The sequence below is a fragment of the Leopardus geoffroyi genome, chromosome D4 (assembly GCF_018350155.1).
Source record: "Leopardus geoffroyi isolate Oge1 chromosome D4, O.geoffroyi_Oge1_pat1.0, whole genome shotgun sequence".
NCBI lineage: Eukaryota > Metazoa > Chordata > Mammalia > Carnivora > Felidae > Leopardus > Leopardus geoffroyi.
In genome coordinates, this window is record NC_059342.1 from 83,055,858 (window position 1) to 83,076,366 (window position 20,509).

Genomic DNA, 20,509 nt, shown 5'->3' on the forward strand with positions numbered 1-20,509 from the left:
ATTAAAATCATGCATTTGCTCAGCATCTTCCTGACGGACTCATTTTTGTAATCCTTGTGAGTGGAGAAAGGAAGCCTGCCTTTCTCTCTTCTCAGCTGCATCTTTTCAGTAAAGGACAGTCCTTTGGGAGACCAAGGGAGCTGCTCATGCTTACAGTAACGTAAACGAGTAAAGGGACACAGCTTAGGAGACAACATTTGTTATTCTCAGTTGATTCACCGTTTTTAAATCCTAACAGGGTAGGGGCGCCTGGGTAGTAGTAGCTCATTCAGTTAGGCATCCAGCTTCAGCTCAGGTCATGATCTCGTGGTTTGTGGGTTTGAGCCCTTCATCAGGCTCTGTGCTCATAGCTCAGATTCTGCTTCGGATTCTGTGTCTCCCTCTCGCCGCCCCTCCCCCCAATCGTGCGCACTCTCTCTCAAAAATAAAAAAAAGAAGGGGCGCCTGGGTGGCGCAGTCGGTTAAGCGTCCGACTTCAGCCAGGTCACGATCTCGCGGTCCGTGAGTTCGAGCCCCGCGTCGGGCTCTGGGCTGATGGCTCAGAGCCTGGAGCCTGTTTCCGATTCTGTGTCTCCCTCTCTCTCTGTCCCTCCCCCGTTCATGCTCTGTCTCTCTCTGTCCCAAAAATAAATAAACGTTGAAAAAATAAATAAATAAAATAAAAAAAATAAAAAAATAAAAAAAAAGATAAAAAAAAAAAGTTTAAACACCAATAAAGTACAAGCCACTTAAACGAGCAAAAGGGGTCCTAAAGCAGCAAATTCTCAAATCTCTTCTCCTTGGACAATCTGCAATAAACTAAAAGTTAGGCAAGGGTGCTCAGAGGTTAAGTTGAAGGGTTCTCAATCTCTGAGGAATCTTGTCATTCCCTCTCTGCTTGCTGCTGTACTCTGGGAGAGTGTTCACTCTTTCTCCATAAAAATGACTTTGGGGAAAGGGTCTGCTTCGTTAGACGCTGCAGGGTTTGTGTCTACCTCCAGTATCAGAATCCAGAACTTTTTAACAGGGATCAGAGATTTCACAATGATTAAAACGGGGAGGAACTGCAGAAACCATCTGGCTCGAGTCTCTTGCTTTATAAGATGGGGAAAACTGAGGCACATGGTCTTTTTGTTTTGTTGGTTTTGTTTTCTCAAGGTATCAGGACTAAAACGAAATTCCAAGCCCCATTCTGCTTCAAAGCCCTCTCCATCCTGCCAGCCTCCACTAAACACGATGAAACCCTTCCCTCACCTCCAGCGTTCAACTCTACTGAAGGAACTCAGGTATGTGAGGGATCCAGATAGTTGTCTTCTCAAACAGACCCACTGCCCACTGAGCAAGGGAAACCAAATTTGAGTATTTCCAGAAATAAGCCCAGGAGACCAGGGCCAACACCACCCTTCACTGCACTTCCCAAGCCTAGATGAATATGGAAAACAAGGGAGAAAAGCAACGAATATTCAAACCAGATGTTAACATTCAGGCTGACTTGGAAATGCCTGTGAACCATTCAAGGCTCCTCCAGCAGCATTTTGCTTAATCTCGAAGTTATTTACAGGTTCAGGATATAAATGACAGGAAGCATGTCAACAGACAGGGTGATTTCAACCTTCCAGGGAGAGATGGGATTTTCCGTATTATCTCACTTTCAGTTTAGCTGTCCATCTTGCATGAGCAACTACTAGACTACTATCCCGTAAAAAGTGCTCACCATCTGTCCTGCTACAGAGATTTCCAGCTAGCTGGAAAGGAATAAACAAGTGTACCACAAGGCATACAGCTTGTACCAGTGTTTTTGGTTTCATAAATGCAAGAAAATGCAAGAAAAGGCAAAGCCCTATTCAGACAAGGAGGTTAGAGACAGCTTCTCAAAGATGACAAAGGACGAGCTGGAGCAACGACTTCAGAAACAGGGGACTGGGTGTTTCAGGCAGAGGAATGAGCAGGGCAAAGATTCTCAGGTGGGAAAGAGCTAGGCATGTTCAAGGATCTCAAAGGACACCAGTGCAGCTAAGATACAGGAGCTAAAGGGAAAGTGGCATGATAGGAAGTTGCTAGATAAAAGCAAAAGCCAGATCATACAGAAAGCCTCATCGGTCATGGTAAAAATTTGGGATTTTTTTTTTTTTTTTTTTTTTTTTTTTTGTAAAGGTGATGGAAAGCCACTGACAGGTTTTCATCACAGGAATAACAGTCTAATCCAATTGTAAATGTTACATGGAGAATAGTTTAGGAGAAGGCAGAAGTAGAGGCAGAGAAAATAATCAGGAGGCTACTGGACTAGTCCAGGTGAGACAAGGTAGAGGCTTAACTCATGGTGGGAAGAGTGAAGGTGGGGTCCGGGTGGAGAGTTCCAAATTACAGCCAGCTGGTGTGCATAATGACAGGCTTGCAGATGTACGGAGAGTAAAAAGACAGCAAATTATTCTTTCATGATACAAAACACCAGTTTGGGGGGAGAGCTAAGAGTTCCATTCAGGATATGGAAAGTCTGAGAAACCCTGAGATAGAAATGTCAAGTAGGTGGTTGAACATACTACCTAGGAAATCAGAGGGAAGGTTTGGGTTGGAGCTATAAATTGGTGTTGTCTACACCCAGATGTATTTAATGTCACAGTAAAATACAAGGTCACTTAGCGAGAGCATTCAGACAAACAAAAGAGGATCAGGACGAGATTACCCATAGATAAAAGACCATCAAAGGAAAAGTGGAGAACAGGCAGGAAGGAATGGTCAACTGTACCCATGAATCAAGATGGGACAGAAAAACTGAAGTGAGCGATATACAGGTTGCAGATGCCCTTGATAAGAAAAGCTCGAGGTGAATGACAGAGGCAGAAGAAAGACTGAAGAGGGCTGAGGGGTAAGCTGGAGTGTGTAGCTAACTCTTCCAAGAAGGACAATGAACGGGAACAAGAGGATAGAGAAATAGCAGAACTGGTTTTTAAGCTGCTCGTGATGATTCAACAGAGGCAGAGATTCATGACACAGGAGCGGGAAGAAACAGGCCTTTGGATTCGAATCCCAGATATGCTGGTCATTAGCTCTGGGAGGGCAGGCAAGTTTGTACCTCTCTGACCCTCATCTACAAAATGAAAATACTTTGCAGAGTGGTTTTGGGGAGTAGAAACAACGTATGCAAAGTAACTAGCATGTAGTAGATACAAAGTGAAAATAATCGTTATGAAATTATAAAATTCGAGACATGGAACCTAACATTCTGTCATCCTCAATTTAATATGGCTCACTAACAATTACCTGTCAAGCACCACTGCAGGGCCCCCGTAGTGCTGCTTTTCCTTTCCTTCTGTGCATACAGGACATCGGGCAGGGATCAAGTTTTATCATACTACCACATCTCAACCTTAAGTTACATGAGCCTCAAAGCTTCCTTCCATAAACCTTTCATCTGCCTAAGACTCAAGTTTCTCACATTCCAAGCTCAAAGATCCAAGTGGCAAGAATGGCATGGACCCAAAATGTCTGGGGACCTAGAGTAGGTTACACACTGCCAGATACAGGGCAATACCTATCTGCTCGAGAAACTCACCAGATGATTTAGAGACATATCTCCACTCCTTCGCCTACATGAACCTGACAAAGCAAAACTGAATCCTAAACTGGAAAATCAAAAGAGTATCAAAACCAGAAGGAACAGGAGAGATCTAATCCAGTCCCCTCATTTTACCCATGAAGAAAACTAAGGCCCTTAGGGGAAACGTCACTTGCCACACATCAGGGACCAAGTCAGTGGCAGAACAAAAAATAAAACCTAGGTCCTCCAGGTTGCTACCCCCAATGATCTGCCCACTAAAGCCCTGCTGCTTCACTGTTGTCAAATGCCGTGGACAGTGACCACAAGGCGCGAGGAACAAAACAGAGGTTGCCGATGACCTTGGTAAGAAAAGTCACGGGACACAACCAAAGACGACAGACAGGGATGAAAGTGGGCCAAACGAATCTGGTTTCACAAAGCAGAATATGATGAATGTATAGACGCAGAATAAGGGCCAAGGTCTGGGCAGGCAGAGACTGACACACTAATCATGCACATTAGTTTCATTTTCTGCCTTAGGTTTCGTCCTCTTCCGTTATTAGAATTTTCTGCTTTTCTACAACAAATATACATTGCTTTGAAAGAAACTTTGATTTTTTTTGTTTTGGTATTTCTTTATTTCTTTTTAATTTTTGTAATGTTTATTTTTGAGAGACAGAGAGAGGACGCGTGCACGCGTGCACACAGGGGAGGGGCAGAAAAAGAGGGAGACAGTATCCCAAGCAGGCTCCATGCTGTCAGCAGAGAGTCTGATGCGGAGCTCGAATCCACAAACTGTAAGATTGTGACCTGAGCCAAAACCAAGAGTCAGACACTTAACCGACTGAGCCACCCAGGTGCCCCTGGTTACTTTATTTCTGGCGTGATGGATCTAATGGAGGTGGTGTGATAGAGAAAAGGTAAGGTGGAATTGGAAGTCAGATAAATGTGGGTTCTGAGAGCTGTTCTACCACTTACTAGGAGTGGGACCTCGGGCAAGGTTTTGAAGCTCTCTGAGCCCGTTTCCTCATATTTGGCATTATGGTGATGGTAAGCTGTCAAATGTGTAAACCTTTAGTGCAGGGGAACACAGCACACTGCCTGGCACATAACAGATACATAACAAAACAGCAAACAGCGTGTGAATCCCATCTGCATCCCTGGTTACATCCTAAACCAACAAACTGCACCTTCCCTTGACCCTTAAAAGATCATGTCATTTCATCCTGTGCTCATGTCATCTGTGTGTACTGGGGTACAGGATGATTTATAGGGCAATCGAACGGTAGCTGACTTGCTGGGTTCTGAAAGAGAAGAAGCACAAACCTGGAAGGAAGGAAGAGCTTTTCCATCCTCCAGCGAGTCTCCTGAGTGCTCCGATTGAAGCAGGTTGCCAGCTACCAAGGGCAAGCAAGTAGCACCACGGTATGAAATGGCACATAAATCTTTTCTCTTCCCTTTTTTTTTAAAAAAAAATTTTTTTAATGTTTATTTTTGAGAGAGAGAGAGGGGGAGACACAGAATCCGAAACAGGCTCCAGGCTCTGAGCTGTCAGCACAGAGCCTGACATGGGGCTCGAACTCACGAACCTCAAGATCATGACCTGAGCCGAAGCCCAACGTTTAACCGACTGAGCCATTCAACAGGTCACGTCAAGACTCCTTTCCACCAAGAGCCTCAAGTACAGCATAGGGTGGAAATAACTCTGCACTAGGAGTAAGAGTATGTGTTTCTTTCCCAGCTGTGATTACTTCGTTGTGACCATAAGCAAATCATTTCACCTCTACAAATCCTGGTTTCCCTTCTGTAAAATGGGACGTCTGAACCAGATGAATTTCATCTTGCTCCCACACACTTTCAAGGCCTCCTGTAGCCAGAGCCCAAGCTATCACGGTACACGTCACCCTCTCCCCAACAGGCTCCATCTGCTCTGGCTGAGCAAGCTCTAGGCTCACTCGTGGTTTCTCCTCTGCTTTGCTCTTCAGCACAGATGGGGAGGGAGGCTCTCCCTTCCACTTACCCCCTTCTTACTGTCCTTGCAGACTCAACCCACGTCTCCCCCACCGTGAGAAGTTTTCTCTGACCATCTCAGTCTTCTCTAACCTCACTGTCCATTTGGAGAGATACTCTTTAATGCGTGCTTGTAATACTTCCTGAACTACACTGAGAAACACATGGTGGGCGGGACCCCAAGTCCAATACCATTTCCGTGCCGCCCGACAGAGGGCTACACATTTGGAAACTTCCTTTGCTCTTTTGTAAAAGAGATACCACCATCATCCATCCTTTAGAAGAAACAAATGAAGTACCAGCGTGGACGTGTCCAGCACGCTGACTAGAGTCCATTAAGGGCTCAAATACAAATTTCCTTCCTTTCTGCTCTGTTTGGTGACTGATGCTCCCACAACAATGTTCTAGAAAAATGTATTCATTTGGGAGATGGACATCTACGTTGTGCCAGCAGCCTAAGGGGGCTGTGGGCAAATCCTAATTTCTCTGCAGCTTAGAGTTTGTTCAAATGAGGATAATAGCACCCGTTCTCATCTCTTAGGATAGGAGGATAAAGTGAGGTAACACATGAGAAAGCACTTTCTTTTGAAGAGCCACTGGCATTATTATTTTTCATAAGTCCTAGTTTCAGAAAGAAAAATCTTAAAACAACACAAGAGACAGTAAGATGTCAATGTTAACGGGTGATTTGATGATGACTGTGACAGTCCCACTCTTGATATAGACTAGAAGTGTCGGAAAGTTGTATTACTGTTCCTTGGGGTAGAAAAGTACAAATACTAAAAAGATTAGGAAGCTTTCTTTTTTGAACGTAATCACCTAGGGCATTACTCATCGCTCATGCTGACATATTTTCTAAAGCAAACGATATCATAAATACATTGGGGGTGGGGGGGTTGTGGGCCTCAGAATCTGGGCATATCCATTCGACAGGGCCAACTGCAAAGTAATGAAAAAAAATAGTAACATTAAAACCTTTGTGTTTATTGTAAGTAAACTCCATCATTATTATCTCTTCGGCATTAAAGTATGCAAAGGTTACAAGTGGGGAAAAAGAAGAGAAAAAAATACAGTCCCCAAAATAAAGTGAGGTGAGTTTTTTTTTTTTTTATCAATAAAAGTTATCAACACTTACAGGGTGTGGAACATAATGAAATGTAAGAAAGAACCATTATAGGGGCACGTGGGTGGCTCAGTCGACTGAACGTCCAACTCTTCATTTTGGCTCAGGCCATGATCTAACAGTTCATGAGACTGAGCCTGCATTGGGCTCTGGGCTGACAGTGTGGAGCCTACTTGGGATTCTTTCTCTCCCTCTCTCTGCCCCTCCCCCACTCATGCTTTCTCTCTCTCTCTCTCTCTCTCTCTTTCAAAATAAATAAACAAACATTAAAAAAAGAAGATCCATTATACAAGGCAAGGGTTAAAGCAGATCCATAAAGGGACAGGTCTGTCCCAAATCATTCTGTTTAAAAATATGAGAAACCTGATTAGGGGAGAGTGATCTAAAGAGAAGCATTTTAGAAGAAAAAAATTTTTCTAACAACAGAAAAAAAGGTATCAGGGGATTGGTGACCAAAACAAAAAACCTTTAGAACTATTTAAAGACTCTGCTTTCTTTCAAGAATGTAATCACCCAGACAGGTAGGTAAGTAGAGGGGTGTGGTTGCCATGAGAGGAAAAGAGGGGTGTACTAGGCTGGATCTAATCACATTGTGCATTTCTTCCAAAGTTCGATTTTAAAGTCAGTTAAGGAATACCTCTGCCAAACTGATCACCACTACAAGAAGTCATGTAAAAACGTGCTCTCTCATTTTTCTTTGTTAGATTCCTAACCACATTTTAAAACATTTCAGCTTTAGGGCTCCAGGCCTGGCTGGTTCAGTCACCAAAGCGTGCAACTCTTGATCTCAGGGTCATGAGTTCAAGCCCCATGTTGGGTGTAGAAATTACTTAAAAAAAAAGAAAAAAAAAAGAAAAACTTTAAAAACTTAAAAAACAAAATAAAAAAAAACTTAAATAAAAACACCTCAGCTTTATTAATTTATATAAATATGCCCTTGCCATAATTTGTAATACATTTTATAGGCGACTGAAGGAAATTTCATGCATCGCTAATTCATACATATAAATGTGAAGTTTGCATTAAATGTCTCTCAAGAAAACCCTACCTCCTTGCTATTTTAAGAAGGAACAGGATAAAGGAGAGACAAGAGGACTCTCATTACAAAGACTGACCCTCTTAAAACTAAGGCTATTCTGTTTTGAGCATGAATCCACTGCTAAAACAACATGGGTACCAGGATTTAAAAAGGCCCAAGTCTGGAAATACTACAATGGCTGATTGGCTTAAAAATAACATGTTAGAACCAGGGAAAATAGTGATTATAAGTAGTTGGCAACATTCCAGTGCTGCTTTTTAGTACTCTTTTTCCTTTTAATACTCTTTTAAACTCCTTTGGCTACCAATTCTCATCTCACACCATTTTCAGGTTGCTGCCAAACAAAGCGGAACGCCCCTCCTACCAAGTGTAGAGAAGACCAAACAGCACACTCCCCACGTGCTCTCTAAACCACCAAAACCCTTCAGACCTGCCTGGTTTGGGCACACTAAAATACAAGACAGAACCTTCCTGAAGATGGGCCATTGTATAGTTTCCTTAGAACACATTATGGCAGCTATTACTTATAATGATATTTTCTAAAAGCCCTGTCACTAAAAGTGGGCTTTTTAAGGCATAATGTAGGTTGCAAAAATAATGCTTAAGCTGTAATGAAACACACAGGAGACATTTCTTGAAAATAAGATTAAGAAGACTGCTTCGACACTTTATTAATATTGTTAGTCAAGTATAGTTGTTATACAGTTAAAAAAAAAAGTTCTTCCAAAATTGATACCATTAACTAATGTTTTTTTTTTTCTTAACCCTCGGACTATTTTAATTATCTTGGAGTTCTTATATCGATACCTTTCCAACAGCTTACCAAAATGCAAAATCTAAGGTAATATTCAGATGGTTTTGTATGTTTTTAGTCTAGAAAGCTATAGAAAATGCTTATTTGCCCATAGATGCCATTCTTAGCCACCTAAAACGCAAGATGCTATTTAACAACATGTCTTTTAAATAGCTGAACACCTTTAAACAAGATAGGCCTGTGACCATTTAAATTTTAAGTTGAATCAAGGAAAAACAAAGTCTATATAATATTCATAAGGCCATGGAATAATGCAACATTGCTTGCTTAAGTTAAATATATTCATATTTAAGTAAAATTAAATAGCATTGGAATAAATACCAACCATTCTTAATCATGGTTTGAGACTGATAACCAAAATCAAAAATTTAATGCCGTGTGAAAAACATCTCACAGACTGACCAATGCAAAGCTCTAAGCTTTAAACTTTTTGATAGTGTCAATAAAATCCCCAGGAAAGGAGAATATTGCAACTCTCCTTCAAACATAGATGTTTTAAATCTTGGTTAAACAGACAGAATGTTAAGAATGGTGTGGTTTTTATTTTCCATAGCAGGTTTATTGACACTTTTTTTTCTAGTAAAGTTTGAAAATCTGACACTACCTGTCCACATAGAAGGGGAAACAAAACTTGGTCAAAGTCTGTAGAACTTCCTGTGGAGAGAAAGAGAGATAATTTATACATCTAATGGGACCAATAAATCTAGCATTAACCACGGCACACAATCTAGCAACTTTACCCTAAAGAAAGAGGAGACAGATGAAGAAATATGGGCTTTATCAATTACATGGGAGGAGTACAGGCAGTCAATCATGAGAAATAATAAACATGATCAAACTTCATTAAAAATGAAAAATTAATCAAGAATCACACATGGGCGAGCAGCAGGAGCCGTGCAGGAAAGCTCTGAAGGGAGGGAGGCGGTTGGGTTGCTGAGTGTTAACACCCCTCCAGGGACCATCTCCAGCCTGACCATATGGATCAGAGTGAATAACACCGAGCCACATGGGTTTGGCCTGGCAGGGCCGCTGTTGCTGGCACCGTTTTTGCCTGTTACCTAGGAACAGAGGGGGCCGGGATTAGACAACGCTTCCCTACATCAATAGGCCAAATCGCAAGCAGAAGAGAAAGCCAACTTGACGGTAATTGTCCCTGAACACTGTCAACTACATTTTTTAGAGTTTAAAACTTCATTTACTTACTTTATAAAGAAGCTGCCATCTCTGGCATAGATTTATTTTGTAATCACAACACCAGCAATTTTAAGTATGCACTGTTTTCAGTTAAATGTCATTATAGATGGGCACACTTACCTGCTTGTAATTTGTGAAAATCCGAAGCAAACTACCAGATTAGATACCTTTTTACAAACGTGTACATAAAACCAAACATAATATTTAGGGGAAGTGTACAAAAAGGGAATAAAAAGCAGAGCAACATTGCGAAGATTCATAAAGGAGAGGCTTCTGACATTAAGACCACCACTACATAAGATACAATACACTGTGTGTGTGTGTGTATGTGCGCGCGCGCGCGCGTGTGTGTGTGTGTGTGTGTGTGTGTGTCTGTCTTTTCCCAAGAGACACATTTCCACATATATGGCATATATACACATAGCTAAACACATATACAAGTAATTAATTATTACTTCCTTCATAAAATTTTCTCTAGCTTGACTTAATTTAACTGCAGACTTGGACAGCCCACAGTTGGTGCTTATCATAAGTTCACAGACCAACGTTATAAATTTTAAAAAAGTATTCCTCTCATGCGTTTGATTTGCTCTTTAACTATTTAAAATCCCAACCTCAAGACAAAATGAAGAACACATTGTTCGGCCATTGAGAAGCTGGTTCAAATTAAAACAAACCTGCCCATTGCAAATCCTAATCCAAGTGATAAATTATAGATCAGTTTACAAATGTAGCACTTTTCTAACCAATAATAATGAATTATCAATGCTAACTGAATTGATGCTTCTCGCTTCATTTATTTTTAAAACCAGTTCTATCATTTAAGAAATAAACCACATCAATCTAATAACCCACTCAATGAAGCAGAAAGCACACTGACTTGCTCTGCCAGGCATGTTCCGCCTACATAATTCAATTGAGCATATCCTATTTTTTAATATCATCTTGGACTGCTACTGTGTATATCGCAGTACTGTTAAGGCATGTCATGAAAGAGTGAAGGCAGAGGAAACTAAAAAATGAAAAAGAGTGGATAAGAATACTTCAGCATGTTCTATGAGGCATCACTGACACATCAGTTAATTCCATAATGTGGCATTCAGAAGTCCATACATATTGTTTTAAAACCAGTCATGTTTAAATGAATTGCAAAAGCTAATTGAGAATCAGAAAAAATGAGCCATTTCTTAGTGCATAATGTCAGTATCAGGCAAATATTGGGAAAACGGTCACAGAAAACATTCAACGTCTGCGGTCTTAATTCTAAAACATACTCTAACCCACGTATACAAAACTCTTATGATTTACATGCAAAAAAGAAATCCTTGCAAATTCCTTTCCCATCAAGTTCCAGAGACCACAAAGCATCTCCTGACTTCAGTATATGTACTGAGCATCCTTTAAAACTCAGTACCCGGTGCTCACTCACTGCCAACATCAGCTACAAAGACAGTTATCCTCTCCCCTCAGAAGTGACAGGTGCAGAAGTGCTTCTCTACTCTATGCTGGAGTGGAGCTGCCAAAAGGCCTCAAGATTTTTGAAAGAAAGGACCCCCATGGCTCCGAGGAAGCATTGTGCTCTACAGCAGAGTCAAAGGAATCTAATATGCCCAACTTATTACCCACTACAATATAGAAACTACTTACCACTTTCTAATGTCAAGAGTAATAACCAACCGTGAACTTGTCTGTCAGATAATATTAGAACAAATATCAAAATACCCAATGTGGGCTGGGTATAACCCACCTCCCAAGAGCTTTCCTTTTACCCAAGAAAGCAGTGATAAGTCTAATTAAGCAATAGGGCAGGAGAAGGGGAGGAGGGAAGGGAATATAGGCAAATGTAGGCACATGTTTGTGCATTACAATATGTTTCTTCATGTTTGTGATATTACAAGAGCTTGATATTCCAATTTAAGTCAAACAAGACAGTGGTGTGCTGTCAGAGGAGAAAACAAAAATGAGCATCTACTCTGTGTTAGGCATATTCACACATTATCTCAATCAGAACTGAAAAATCTACGTCTTAGTTTGGGAAGGGGGAAACAAGCAATGTATCTTATATGTAAAAACTGCTGAAATAGACCAATTTTCTTAATACCGATTTTTCCCTATATATACACATCTAACTACCGTATCATCCTTTTCCAAAGGAAAAAACACAATTACCTGGATAGGAAAAGTACCACTCCCTAATAGAGGGGACTTCAAAACCCTGATATAAATATATTTTGAGCATTATATTTATGGCAGAGTGTCTTTCAATGTTAACTCTACTGGCCAAAGTCACTAGGCAGTTAGCAATCCCTTTTTGCCCTCTCTGTGTCTTTGGCTGGGGAACTTTCTTTGTAAATGGTAATCTTCCGTTTTCTCCCCTTTTTCTCTCGCCTACACAAGCTCTTTCAGACAACCAGCCTCAGTACAACCTCAACTACTGCCACATAAATCAGATCTTCAAGATGTAGTACGGCTGATGAAATGTAAATGACCTCATTGCTAAGGCAGGGGGTGGGGAAAATCGTGCCAGCTCTCCAGATCAATTCCCAAGTTTATATTTTCACAAATCTTTTTATGTACAGTTTGATTTCTTAACATTTTAATGAGCAAAAAAAGTGCATCTATAGTAGCCAGTCACCACAGTTAAAGTGCAGGGCATGAACTAGTTCCCAGGAGAGAACCAGTCCACCATGTCACCGCTGGCTTTAGGACATTCGCCACCTGGTTCCACGTCCCCAGGTTCCAACTCTTTTCATAATCAAAACACTGCTGACATTATAAACCCCAGACGGGTTTTCTAAAATCCTTCCCAATCAATATATCCAACACATAACTTATTGGAGACAACACCGAGCTCATTGATTAAGGTGAGTTCAGTAGCAAAGTTTTCAAAATAAATGAGACAAGAATGCAGCATTCAACCCCTTGTGTCACCAGACAATTTATGAAATAGGCGATTTCTAAAAGGGCTTTTCTTCCTAACAAAATCAACGATACTTCATGTGGGAGGAAAGCAGAGCAGAGGGGGTGGGGAGATGCATGGAGGACAGACAGTTGCACAAACCTTCAGTTATGCATATATCAAACAGCAGATTGCACAGTATAGGAGAGAAACAACAGCTACAAAGCTCTGCCCACAAGGAGATACCAAGCCTCAGAGTATGAACCAAACACGAAATCAACACACCTAACACTGGATTCACTTGCAAATGGAAATCAGAAAAGAACTCGAGATTCACGTCAGTCTCCTTTGGATTCGTTTCCCCCAGTGTGAATTCTCATCTGGTGAGAAGGCCCATCGAGGGGACTTGCTCCAATCTGGATAAAGTAAACTGAATTTTCGCTGAAACTGAGATGTGCTCTTAAAAACCTGGTAAAGTTTACGGGGCGCCTGGGTGGCTCAGTCGGTTAAGCGTCCGACTTCGGCTCAGGTCATGATCTCACGGTTCGTGGGTTCGAGCCCCGCGCTGGGCTCTGTGCTGACAGCTCAGAGCCTGGAGCCTGCTTCGGGTTCTGTGTCTCCCCCGCTCTCTCTGCCCCTCCCCTGCTCATGCTCTGTCTCTGTCTCTCAAAAATAAATAAATGTAAAAAAAAAAAAACGGTAAAGTTTTTAATTTATAATATTATTCATCATAGAATTCTATCTGGAAGCAAAACTTCGAACACTACATTTGATGCAGTCAACTGAGATTATGAATAATGAGGCTAACCAGTTCACTCTGAATTTGGGGTGTGGGTGGGGAGATGTACAAGATCCTGCAACGGCCATCAATTTGGATGTCAATACTTTGTTTTCATTGCTTCACTGAAACCCATAAACAAAAATTAGTTGTATTCAGCAGATGAAAACCACCGACAGTCAGACACAGACATACACACCCCACAAATAAATGCCATCTGAAAGACAAAAGTGCAGGCGGACTATAATGTCCACTGGGGTTATAGAATGCTGGGAGATGAGACACATTTTCAATAGTTCAAAAGGAAAAAGGAAATGTGTGCAGGCAAACATTCAAATAAAGGAAGCAGACAGCTTGAGTAAATGAATGTATATTTTAAAACACGGAGAGCTATAATCAGCCCCTCTTGTAGCTTGCTGAAAGCTCATACAGCGGTCGATAATTTACCTTTGTCCAAAAAGAGTTAAGGAGGGACAGACAGGGAAACAGAGTGGGAGAACGTTTCCTGAGTTTTTTTATATCCAATTTATTTGTTCATTTCAAAATGTAGACTGTGATGAAAAGATCAGTGGAGCTTAAATTCCTAAAATACTCTATTTCAATGTTTAATTTTTTGTTTTTAATAGCATGAGGGAAATGCTGACCGTCCAAGTCCTGCAATTGAGATGAGTGGCACTGACTTGAAAGAAAAGCCTTTGATTGATGATCTTAAAACTCAAGTTGAAAGTTAAAAACAGAACACACACAAAATCCAAACACGCAAAAAGCTAACAAAATTTCTATTTTAAACCATTTCAGGTTAAAACCAGGGACTCCAAGTAAAAGCTACCAGAGGTTTTAATGCATACGACTGAGAAGGGTAAAGCAGAATGGTAACAAGTTTTTAGAGGCCTAATTAGCACCAAGTTCAAGAATGTTGATCAGAAATTTCTAAATATGAAAAGAGGAAATACAATTTTTTTTCTTTCTCTGTAAATGTCAAATTAAATCCAAGATCCATATTATACTTACAACCAAACTTTAAAAAAATGTTATTCAGTGAGAAAAATCTTTGCATAAGGGATTTTATAGAAAGGCCTTTCAACCTAAACATAAAAGCCAGGTCAAATTTCTAACAGTGCTGCTCCAATGCTACAGAATCTGCTTCCTTTCTTTGGTATATTTCAATGTTTACTCCTACCTTACTCTTTTTTTAAATATAAATGTTAATTTTGAGTTCTACCTATGTTATCATGCTAATTTGTGCAATACCTAATATACACATTCGCTGTTGTCATTCAAAGATAAAATTACAAAAGAGTACAGAAATTCATTATATTCTGTAACATGTATCATATAAATTTTATATCTAAATTATCATGGATAGTAAGTACATCGGTGGAATGCTAACAACAGCAGAAAAGCCACCTCTCTTCTAGAACTACTTTTAAGTACAGAGCTTTAGGAAGTGAAGTCCAAAAGAAAAAATACTGGATCTTATTTAAAAAAAAAAAAAAAAAAACTAACAAAATTTCTCTTTCTATCCCTCTTTTTCTTCAAAAAAATTACTTAAAGTCGTTCCCAAATTACAGTGTTATGTAAAATCCTCTGTTCTAACATTTCATTTAATTAACGTAAAAGCTTATAGCAGAGAGGTGAAAATGAGAGAGCTGTATTTTTAAGGTCAGTATTAAACACCAATAAACTTCTTGACACTTGTTTCAAATACTTAGAAGATGGACAAATGATTTGGTTAGAATCTCTTACAGTTAGCATTTGGTGGCACTGGTTGGCCCTAACATTATTACTATAAAATATTTTGCCTTGTTTCATTTCCTTAAACATTTTAAGTCCTGTCATCTGAACATTTATGTTATCAATATACCTGAAAGGAAGAAAGAATGGGGAAAATGGGCGAGGAGGGAATACAAGTCAACACCTACCAAAGGAATAGAGTCCCAACAGTAAAACTGCAAACGTGATTTCACTGAAGAAGTAACTGGCCCTCAGGAAGATGCTATTAAAAAAAAAAAAAAAAAAGAGCACTGATAGAAATAGTATTTTGTAAGCATATTAAAAGCTGTCAGCTTTTAAATATTTTAAATGCACACAAAAATGTGCACAGATGGGCAACTTTTCTGCTCACATTAGTCTAGAAAAAAAAAATCTTTCATTATCAAGCTCAAAGTCCTTGAATTTTTTAAACTTAATTGTGCCTCTATTTCTAAGAATTCACACCCAAAGGCCAAAGCTTTCCTGCCACCAGTCCTTCAAATCTGACTTGGACATTACACGGGAGGAGGCTCCAAGCCTCCCTGAGGTCTCACTCCTTTTACAACACACGAAAAAGCAGTCGATAATGGGCCCATGCTGAATTCACTGCTCTCCACGTCTCCTCTTGGGACACAAGCCTAGCAGATGTGATAAAAACTGTGTCAGAGAAGTGGCTCTAGTTTGTGCCTTAATGACAACTTAAGCCTCTAAACCAATACAACCAAAGGACTAACAGAACTGGCTGTTACCTCTCTCTCCTGCCAATCTTTGAATATCTCTGAACTGAATTAGCACCTCTACCCACAACATCCCCTGCCACCCCACAAAATCTATTCTAATTTTAAAAGATAAATGAATTCAGCAAAACACGTCGGCGGCACAAGTGTCTGGGCTGTGTGTGCGTGTGTGTGTGTGTGTGTGTGTGTGTGTGTGTCCTATAATTAAGCCCTAACACATATTTCGTGTAGTTTATATTTTCTCAAGGTATGATTGTGCATTCAGATGTCTTGAGAGAGTGCCCGATTTCCTCTGATCACCACCCCAGTAACCGTGTTAAACACGCACAACTGGTAGACTTACAGTTTCCAAAGAGTGCCTCCAGGTCTAAAAATTATTTTTAAATGTGTCCAACCGTAGGAAAGACCAGTGATATTCTGAGTTACTGAAACATTCTGATTATTAAAATGTATACAGAAGAATTGTTAAAACCGGTGGGCAGTTATACTTTTAAACTTGTAAGCACTCTTTGTCTTACCTAATGACACGGTACCAAAAAAATAGATTTAAATGTGTACTTCTGATAACATTTTCTAAATGCTATGATTCGGCCTTCAGATGATAGGCCTTTTTACCCAGTATCTTGAAAGCCTATTCAGTCACAATTGCATACCCACTTAATCAGCAATCATTGTTCTGGGATGCAGGACTTTGTTGTCCAGACAAGCACCAAAACCTTAAAAAAATTTTTTTCAGAACTGGCATAAGAAAAAAGTGATCTCTGTCAGACAAGGACAAATTTATGCAAATCTTTTATAAACATTCACAAACATTTATTTAGCTTTTGAAATGTTGGCCTCATTTGAGAGCATGAAAATGAGGGGGAAGTAGGGAAACGCAAAGGACAGCTTAGAAGCTGGCACACTACATAAATATTCAGAAGGAAGATTATAGGATTCGTGTTAGGCTGTCTTAGGCTTCTCCAAAGTCCACACAGAATAGCAAAGAACAAAACTAACGAGAAGTACAGCAGATGTTAGACAATGCATCAGCCTCTTTCCCTCTCTCACTTGGCTATACTTGGACGCTTTTATATTTTCTTTCAATATGGTTAGGTCATTCAAGGATTCTCCTATAGACTCTGTATTGTGGCTGCAGATCTATAAGCTGGAGGTCTGTCAGCTTTCCAAAAGTTTCCAATGAAAAGGCATTATGCAAATTCTACCTCTCTTACCCTCTTTCAGGGGGGAAAAAAAGCCTCCAGTATGCAGTCATCGGAGTATTGGAAGCCCCAGCCTTCATTTCTGTATAGCTGTGTTTGCCTCAGGGCCACGCTGCTTGTTTTGACAGTGGATCCCCCTAGATAGTTGGGATTAGTCGAGCTTGTTTAGATAAACTTGAAATCAAGGCCTTCTCTAGGTAGACAGCTAGATGTAGCTACCGAGTTTCCAGCTGCCTCCTCCTTTCATCCCCAAACAACTGGAGATTCACAGTAGCTATCACAGCCACAGGCTATGTCACATACATAAGTACAAAATTAAAGGCTGCTAAAAGAAGCCTTTGTAAGTCTTAGTGCTAAAATAAGGAATCTGTACTGCTTGGTTTATACAAATTATTCTAGCACTACCAGTATGGAACTGAAATCATCAGTTAACAAGGCATATTAATCAAGGTTCCCAGATTCTTTGGATAGGCAGGATCATAGTTTGATAATATATCTAACCTTCTGCTTCTCAGCTCTTGTATGAGAGTAATCGCTTAAAACGTTGAAAAGGAAATAATAGGCTTTATTTATCCAGTGGCAGGAGATGTCAGACGCCATCAACAAACACTGGGAACAGACTATGAAGATCAAAATGTAAATATCAAATCTGCTTTTGAGAGAGAATTATTTAGCAATTGATTAGACAGAGCGTCACTGAACAGTCATCTCCAATTACAGAACGGTTTCAAATCAACTTTTATTTCCCACAACTTGCAGATCCTAATAAAATGGTATCAGGAGGACTCGAGAACTGAGGAAATTTATACTCAGAACAGATCAATGACATCCCACTATACAGACAGAAGGCAGGTGATATGAAACAGTATTGAAATAAAAAAATGTATGCAATTTAAATAATTCTCCAAAATCTAATACTCAAGGATTTCTTTCTTTTGAAGCTAGAGACAGCTCTTCAGAGGGCCAGCAAAATGTAAACAAAGAAAATAATTCCACATATATGTTTTATTTTACTTTACGTATCTTGCTCTAACATGTGGATGCCAGTGTTTACCTGAGGCTGGGATAAACTGTAAACACAACAACAGTATCTGAATAGATTTAAACACTTTTCAGATCAATTCTAGAAGATACCATACAATCTTGAAAGCCTCCACCCTCTGACCACACTATCAAGTCACACAAGGCAGTTATCCATCAGTCAAGTGTTGATTGATTGACCAACGAAAACATGTTCTCGTAATTCAACAGCTAAGTCACTATTTAAAAGAAAAGGTTTATGACATGCAAGACATTCTGGAACAACAATCATCAGTTTGAGGTTTTCCTAAGGAATTTTTGGTTCATTTCACTTACAACTTACCAAGTAAAGAAGGAGTTGGCAAACTTTTTCTCTAAAGGGCCAGATAGTAAATATTTGAAGGCTTTGCAGGACATTTATGGACTCCATCAAAGATTCTTCTAGGGCTTTTTTTTTTTTTTTTTTTTTTTAATAACTCTTCATAGGAGCACCTGGGGTGGATCAGTCGGTTGAGTGACTGACTCTTGAATTAGGCTCCAGTCACAATCTCAGTCATGAGACTGAGCCCCACATCGGGCTCCATGCTGAGCTTGGAGTCTGCTCAAGATTCTCTCTTTCCCTCTGCCTCTCTCCCTGCCTTGCACTCTCTAAAATAAAAATTAAATTAAAAATTAAAAAAAAAAAAAAACCTCTTCATAAAAGTAAAAACCACCTTAGCTCAAAGGACACACATAAGAGCCATCCCGAGGCAGTACTTGGCCAGGTGGCTGTAGTGTGCCAGCCCCCAATCCAGAAATTTCTGAAAGGTCAAATGGCCATGCCAATCGTATTGGCTCTATGGTGAGCCAACAATTCACACATGGATATTGCTAAATGGCCAAATATCTACTGCATTCCAACATGCTCTCTTTTTAGAAAATTATTTAAAATACAGAAACAGAAACAGGGGCACCTGGGTGGCTCAATCACTTAAGTGTCCGACTCTTGGTTTCATCTCAGGTCATGATCTCATGGTTCATGGGTTTAAGCTCCACATCAAGCTCTGCTTCTGAATCTCTCTCTTTCTCTCTCTCTCTCTCTCTGCCCTCCCCTGCTCATGCTCTCTCTCTAAACAAAATAAACTTGAAAAAATTGTCAAAAATAAAAAAACAAAGAATTACAAACCAACCATATTTCACTATTCAAAATTCACAACTGTTTTTTGGCACAAACCTCTCAGAGAAACAACTTCTTAAATTAACAGTTCACTATTACTACAGGTAAGGTTCAGGGTTTTCTTAACAGATAGACTGATGTTCTCTGGATCACGGACAGCTCTTCAATTTGAGAATTATTTTGTTTACAGTATCACAAAAAGCAGTATTAAAAGAAAAGTCTTTTCTAGCGCTTTACTCGCCACTCATGCGAACAACATGTTACGGACCCAACGTGCTATTAGATGTAGAATGTACCAGGGCCTTCTCACTACTTAATTTCTGGCCCTTCTTTCAACTTCTTCCCCTTAAGTGTGTTTTCCAGGATATTATCTTCTTTCTTCTAACTCTGCACTCTCCTCCATTCATAGTCTATTTACACTTTAATTCCAATTATCGTTGCTTTGTAAAAGAGTCCGATTCAAATCTTCACTTCCTAGACTACATCTAGCACCAGGCTCTATTCCAACTGCCTTTTGGACATTTCTTTTTCTTTTTTTTTTTAATTAAAAAAAAATTTTTTTTTAATGTTTATTATTTTGAGAGAGAAAGAGAGAGCAAGCAGGGAAGGGGCAGAGAGAGAGAAACACAGAATCGCAGGCTCCAGGCTCTGAGCTGTTAGCACAGAGCCCAATGCGGGGCTCAAACCCACAGACCGCGAGATCATGACCTGAGCTGTAGTGGGCCGTCCAACTGACCGAGCCACCCAGGCGCCCCGCCTTTTGGACATTACTGCCCCATGTCCCCTAAGTACCTCAAGCTTAACATGTTGAAAATCCAGATGCATCATCTAGGTTCCTGGAACCCCACCACTCATTCAGCTCTTTCACCCCATTGAAACAAGAAAAGAACTCAGGGCACCACTATCACTCACTGGGGGACAGACGATCCATTTGTGTGACTTAGATTCAACTTATTTGCCATGGTTGTTGAATTTTGAAATAAATCCGTGAAGAGAAGCTTCCAACTCCTTAAAAGCTTCTCCAATGTTAACAAACAAGAAAGGAGACACAAGGGAGCCCCTGGAATCAAGAGCATTTCAGTCATCTTAGAAGAGGAGTATTTTTAGAAGATGTATTTTAGAAGAAATATTTCAGTCATCTTAGAAGATGAAGAGGGTTATTTTTCCCTAAGCAAGATAATCTTTTCAAACCGATGTGCTAAAGGCCCCGTCTGTGCGGAGCTCGTGATCTGGTTGGAGAGATGGATGCCTCGCAAAGGTAGAAGGTG

At 40.1% G+C, this 20,509-nt stretch overlaps 1 protein-coding gene and 1 long non-coding RNA gene across 15 annotated transcripts in view; one reads left to right on the forward strand and one right to left on the reverse strand.

The window, feature by feature from the left end:
* DENND1A (DENN domain containing 1A) overlaps positions 1-20,509 on the reverse strand; it is a 512,085-nt gene that overhangs the window by 346,865 nt on the left and 144,711 nt on the right. For 11 of the 14 annotated variants that reach the window (XM_045470408.1, XM_045470416.1, XM_045470409.1 and 8 more), the window contains exon 4: positions 9,108-9,157. The exons of the other annotated variants lie outside the window; for them this stretch is intronic. In XM_045470408.1, coding sequence (XP_045326364.1) covers positions 9,108-9,157 — 50 coding nt within the window. The remainder of the gene's footprint in view (positions 1-9,107; positions 9,158-20,509) is intronic. 14 annotated transcript variants of the gene reach the window in all.
* LOC123593849 overlaps positions 1-20,509 on the forward strand; it is a 29,444-nt gene that overhangs the window by 2,107 nt on the left and 6,828 nt on the right. The window contains exon 2 of the long non-coding RNA XR_006710561.1: positions 1,138-1,265. This is a non-coding gene — a long non-coding RNA (uncharacterized LOC123593849). The remainder of the gene's footprint in view (positions 1-1,137; positions 1,266-20,509) is intronic.